This window comes from Phaethon lepturus, unplaced genomic scaffold (assembly GCF_000687285.1).
Source record: "Phaethon lepturus isolate BGI_N335 unplaced genomic scaffold, ASM68728v1 scaffold2380, whole genome shotgun sequence".
Lineage (NCBI taxonomy): Eukaryota > Metazoa > Chordata > Aves > Phaethontiformes > Phaethontidae > Phaethon > Phaethon lepturus.
Genome location: NW_010512419.1, coordinates 48487 through 54486, shown reverse-complemented (window position 1 = coordinate 54486; position 6000 = coordinate 48487). Strand labels below are relative to the sequence as shown.

The window sequence follows — 6000 nt, the reverse complement described above, 5'->3', positions numbered from 1 at the left end:
GACCACTCTCTCAGTAAAGACATTTTTCCTACTGTCTAGTCTAAGCCTCCCCTGGCACAACTTGAGGCCATTTCCTCTTGTCCTATCACTAGTTACTTGGGAGAAGAGACCAACACCAACCTTGCCACAACCGCTTTCAGGTAGTTGTAGAGAGCGATAAGGTCTCCTCTCAGCCTCCTCTTCTCCAGACTGAACAAGCCCAGTTCCCTCAGCCGCTCCTCAGAAGACTTGTTCTCCAGACCCCTCATCAGCTTCATTGCCCTTCTCTGGATACACTCTAGCAACTCAATGTCCTTCTTGTAGTGAGGGGCCCAAAATTGAACACAGTATTCAAGGTGCGGCCTCACCAGTGCCGAGTACAGGGGCATGATCACTTCCCTAGTCCTGCTGACCACACTATTTCTGATGTCCCTGCTCATTGCAGGGGGTTGGACTAGATGACCTTTAAAGGTCCCTTCCAACCCAAATTGTTTTACGATTCTATGAAATGTAAAATTAACCCACGTTACAAGGGACAGGGAAGGGCTTCCCAGGTCTACCCTGTCCTGGGGGGCAAGCTGGGCTGGCAAGCATGTGCAGACCTGTGTGAGCCGAGCTCCTGCGGTGCAGAGCTCCCGACCAAGTGGAGGGGAATGGATGCAGCTAGCGTGGTTGGGTTTGGTGCCTTGCTGGCCGGGGAGTTTAAACCAGGGGTGAAGCGGGGCAGACTGGCTTTGTCCGGCAGTTGTCCTTATCGACAGCTTGTGCACTCTGTCTTGCATTGCGGACCTTTTTAAGGATGTTAATTTGAAAAAAAACCACCAAAACCGAACAAATGAAATTAGAAACCTGAACTGAGATTTACTGTGTGTGTGTGTTCTAGAAGTCCAGCATCTGCAAATAATCCACAAATTTGAGTGAAAAAGGGCACTCGCAGTCCTTGTATTGATATCCTACTTACTTACTGAAATGCTTCCAGTGTTAATTGCATTTTCTCTTGAAATGTATGAGTGCCTTTAGATTTGTGTGAGTAACAGGTACCAAACTCCAATTGATTTCTTTTTCTTCCTGGTGGTAGCTGTAGGTGTAAATGATTACAGAGGTGATATATGGCTTTCCTCAGTTTTGAGCATTCTGTTAATTTTAGTTGTATTGATCTTTCAGGGTGACTGTGCACAAAAATAAATGTCTTCAAAATAATTGTGAACCATCTTAAAGAGTGACGAAATGTCACTCTTATGCTCTGCAGAGCAGACATGTCATGGGACCTTTTGACACGGTCGTCTCACCAGGCCTTGGCATGATCTCTGAACTGCAGCATTTTTAATTTGTTCCTTTTATGATGGCAGCGTTGAGAATACTGTGATCCTGACTGATTAATTCATCAGTCCCATAGTTTCTGTGTGAAACCATTCTTTTCATGACAGACGTTTTGAAGGCAGGAAACGAGTTTGCCACTTGCTTTAATAACATGCACAAGGCTTATTTCTTTTTATTTGCATGGAGAGATTATGTATTAAGTTAGTGAATGTGTAACATTCACATTTTTGTTAAGACATGAAATAATCACAAATTCCACACTTATAAATGTCACAAAATATAAATAGTACTCCTTTATAGATAAACTTTTCATTGTTTTTACAAGATGATACTGCTTAAAGTACTTTTAATGGTCTGTAGTTTCAATTGAATTTTTCTCTTTTTTAATAAAGAATTACCTCTGCCACGGTTTATGGCGCTGAAAAATGACAGTGAAGTACGTTATGGGACTCCAGCAGAACTCCATGGAGTTAAACTTCAGGTTCCACATGCAACTTTGGAAAAAAACTCCTACAAGAGAACAGATGAAGGGGACAAACAGGTAACAGGCCCCTGTCCTTCAGGCCAGTATTTTGTTATGCATCCTCCTTTTGGGTTCAGTCCCATAAATGATTACGCTCATGTGGGTTTACTCAGTTTTGCAGTGCTAGACAGGGAATGAACTCCTGGTGTGCAAATAATCCCTAGTGGGCCTGTACTCTGATTTTGATGCATCCCAGTTGCATCCCTGAAGGGAATTTCTTTGTATGAGCTTGTATAAAGCTGCCAGCCCTATAATATTCTGTATAAGTTCTTTCAGTGTTGTCCTCCTCCTTAGTCCAGTGCTGTTTCTTGGAGAGGACTAGGGGAGGAGCAGCAAATAGAAATCTGTCTGTGAAACAGAACAGGGAAGCGATCGATTTCCCATGGCCAGTACAATCCTTAGTCACTACAGGAATATTCAGTTGGAGAGGATGTGTTGAGTCATGAGCCACTATTTCTGGGTGGGATGAGGCCACCAGGTTTTCTTCCATTCCTACCCCGCACCCAGGAGTAGTCCAGAAGAAATCTGCTTTTCTTTTGTCCTCAGTGAAACATCACCCCAGTGCCTCCTGTTCTGAGTTGCCAGTTTAATAAAGCTGTCTAAGGGAGATTTGTATTAACTGTGGTTAGGAGAGTTGAGAGTGCTTACTCAGATACAGGTGGCTTCACAGCACAACCTTGATTTTCATAATCTTCCCCAGGCCTGACACCTTCTCTTCTGGTACCGTATCAGGTCACGTTGTAAATGCCTGATGGCAGGTGCTTTATCTTCCCATAGCGTGTGCGCACATTTATCACACAGTGTGTTGGCATGAGTAACGGCGTTCCCAGCTTGAGGTCAACCAACAGAAATGAGCTGATGACAAGGTACACGAGTGGAATAACAGGATGAGGAAGAAGAGCATGTATTCCTATCTGCCTGTGTGTACTGACACTGAAGTAGAATGCTGACCTCAAACCCCTGGCTCCATCTAGGTTATCATCTGTGGTATTTTTCTTTTTACGCAGTAAACTGTTTCAGGATCACATCCTCTTCTTAAACAATCTGTAAGTCAAGGTGAAGAGAGTGCTGTAGGGTAGGTACCCAGTAACACCTACAGATCCAATGAGTGCTTAAAATAGCAATTTGGAGATTTATTTTAATTTTTTGTAAGTGTTTTATGTGAAAAAGGGTCTCCCACAAAGAATGCACTCACCCTAGCTAAATGTGTTATGTAAATTCAAAGATACCCACTCACATTAAGCATTCTATATACACTTCTTCAGGCATATTTTGGAAGTAAAATACCTTAAGCTGTTCATTGTCAAACTTTGCTATGGCATTGCCATGCTTTACCCCTAGAAGGCTCAATACCAAATTCTGTCTTTACCACCTCTTGTTTTTTAAGGAGCCTTTTCTTGGAAATCAATGACCTTGGGGCACTACAGCGTTTGCCTTTTCTTGGGCCATCATGCTGTATGTGCTCAGATTACCATGCAGGATTACTTCATTGTTTTGCTGTCATCTCAGGGTTCTATTTTGTGTTGGTGTGTTTTTGAAATAGGAACCCAAGTCTCCACCGATGTCTCCAATCTGCTCACCTCCTGCTTCTCCATCTACTTACCAGAGAATACCCTTAAGTTATGGATATGGTAAATCAAGAAGTGGGCTGGAGCAGCAGCATGGAGGTAGGATAAAAATTGGGATGTGCACATTGTAGTCAATTATTTTTTTTTTCCTTCTCAGAAGCATCCAGATTTCAAATGCAGCTGACAATCAGCCTAATGATTTTAGTGTTTATTTAGACCTGTATTTTGGAAAATGATTCAATCATCTAATTTTATTTGGATTGTTAAATCCTGTTCACTTTCTGGTAAATTAGTTAGATTTATGTGTTACCTCTCACAGGTGGACGCTAATACCTAATCTCTGACAAGACTATGTGCAGTATGTGACAGTGTTTGTGAGTATTTTCAGAGTACATGATGCTTTCAGTTTCGTTAGAGAGGAAAAAAAGCCTACTCTTGATTTCAGTAGTTGCTATATTAGTTTTTAAGATTGGCAGTGAACCTTCCTTTGCAGGAAAGGATAATATCATCTCTGGTTTCGTAATGGAAATAACAATAGGACATGAATATAAAAACAGTCCCACAATGTAACTTATGCAAAACAGACAAAAATAAGGCACTACATAGACGTTCTGTCCTTAATCTCACTGCTGTTAGAGTGGGTAGCAAAACATTCTGATTTTAGTAAGAGCATAGTGGGGCAGAAGCCAATTTTACTAAGGCTTTACAAGCTCTTGTTAATAGTAAGTTGCCTGTGTTCTCCTAATTGCAACATCTGGTGACCAAGATGATGGCAGTGGTAGGCACTGGTGTATACCATCCCTCTGTCATCCCTCCTGCTCTCAGCGTGTTTGCAGTGAGGAGTGGCGCATGCTAGTCCTTTAGCTGTTGTCGTCATTTACAAATGAGTGAAAAAACAGAGGTATTACAACATTTTGAAACTCACTACAGCTGTGATAAGAATGTGTTTAACACTATCAGGTGGCCTTCATGTGAAAATCATACCAGTACTGAGTCACGGGCATTCATTTGCCACTTAGGTAAACTGCTGTTTGTTCAGAGATGGGATTTTTACCCACCCTACCCTTGACATAACTGATCAAAACAGTGATGATTGACTTCTGAAATAAGCAACATTAGTGAGGTTGTCTTCTGGTACGACTTATGTTCTACTCCAGAGAGGAAGATGTGGCCAATAGCCCACACCCTGAAGAGCTGGGCAGGAGGTGGCTGTTGGGACCAGCCGACTGTGTTACCTGTTGTGTGCTCTGCTGTTTTCTGGGACTCTGTCCCAGATCTGTCAGTGCTTTAGGGGGGGTATTTTGAGTGTTCTTTTTTCCCTCTGAATTTGGTTGCAGTCATAGCCAGTGAAATTTCTCATGGAGTGAGCGGCTGTGCAAGGTGAGTAGAGGCAGCAGTGTCCAAACCAGCTGTCAATGTGTTCTACAATTAATTATTCAACTGCGTGAATTTTCAAGGTGATAAAATCCTAAAGGTGAGGAAGACTATGTTTCTTTTTCCAGAAAGGGAATTTCTTCTGTTTTCCAGAAAGGGAATCTCTCCTATTTTAATCCCACTGGGGGTACCTCAGCCAAGTGTGTTCTCAGTGGCAGTAAGCGGGTAACATTTTATGGCGCGGTGCTGTACCAAGTGCCAGACTAGGTGACCTCCTGGTTCTTCCCAGCCTTTAAGATAAGGAACCTTCCAGTTTTCTGAAGAGCACTCGAAAGGGTAGGTCTGAAGGCTGCTGCGCTAGCGTAGGCGCAGGAGGGGCTAGCGCCCCGGCACTGAGCTGGGTGGGCTCTTCTGTACTGCACGTCTGACCCTGAGACTGGACAGCGTGTTGTCAAGGGCAGCCATATACTCATTTCTCCTTGATAGTTTTGGAAGTTTTTCTTGCTAGCAAACACATAGCAGAGTGGCCTTGTGCTTAAGTTTTCTCTCCAAGGGCTTCTGTGTATTTCCCAACTTCCTTCCTGTGTTGTTTTTTTTTTTTCCTTTTTTCTGAAATTAGAAGTTACTTGTACAGGAATAAAAATAGATACCAATGCAGGATAAGAGTACTTAGGAAAGGAAGGGGGTTAGGAGTATAATTTTTAAGGTCTTCCTGAACTCAAAAGTTTTAAGATTTCTTGGTCTTACTTTTCATCAAGAGTCTTTTAAGTTCTGTATATCTAATGCAGACTGTATTTGTAGTGTTACATTTTAAAAAGGCTGGCAGCAGCAGTTCTCAGTTCTGGAAGGGTTTGCAAGTGAGTTGCCTTTGTGTTTGCATACTTGGCCTATTTTTAAAACATTGTTCTCAAACGTGCTGTTATGTCACTGCTTACTATATTTGCTGCAGTGGAATGTAAGTGACTTATTTTTGCAAAAGAAGTAGTAGTTATTACTTTTCTTTACTAACTTTACACCAAATAATGTGAAACAGTGAGTTATGCATTTTGATTTTCAACAGAGATTAGGGAAGGGGAAGAAGAGTATATGGAAAATTAGTGATTTATTTTTTTATATCATTGTCAAAGCATTTTTTTTGCAGCTCAGTTGAATTATTTCTTCTTACTTGTAATGCATTCTTTTACTATATATAGCTATAAGTACATAAATTCTATAAATATGTAAACAGGCTATATA

At 41.7% G+C, this 6000-nt stretch overlaps 1 protein-coding gene across 1 annotated transcript in view; it reads left to right on the top strand.

Annotated features, from left to right (window-relative positions):
- Nucleotides 1-1691: 1691 nt before the first annotated feature.
- REPS2 (RALBP1 associated Eps domain containing 2) overlaps nt 1692-6000 on the top strand; it is a gene marked incomplete at both ends in the record, with an annotated part of 51689 nt that continues 47380 nt past the window's right edge. The window contains 2 exons of the mRNA XM_010286755.1: nt 1692-1840; nt 3366-3489. Of these exons, the coding sequence (XP_010285057.1) occupies nt 1692-1840; nt 3366-3489 (273 nt within the window). The remainder of the gene's footprint in view (nt 1841-3365; nt 3490-6000) is intronic.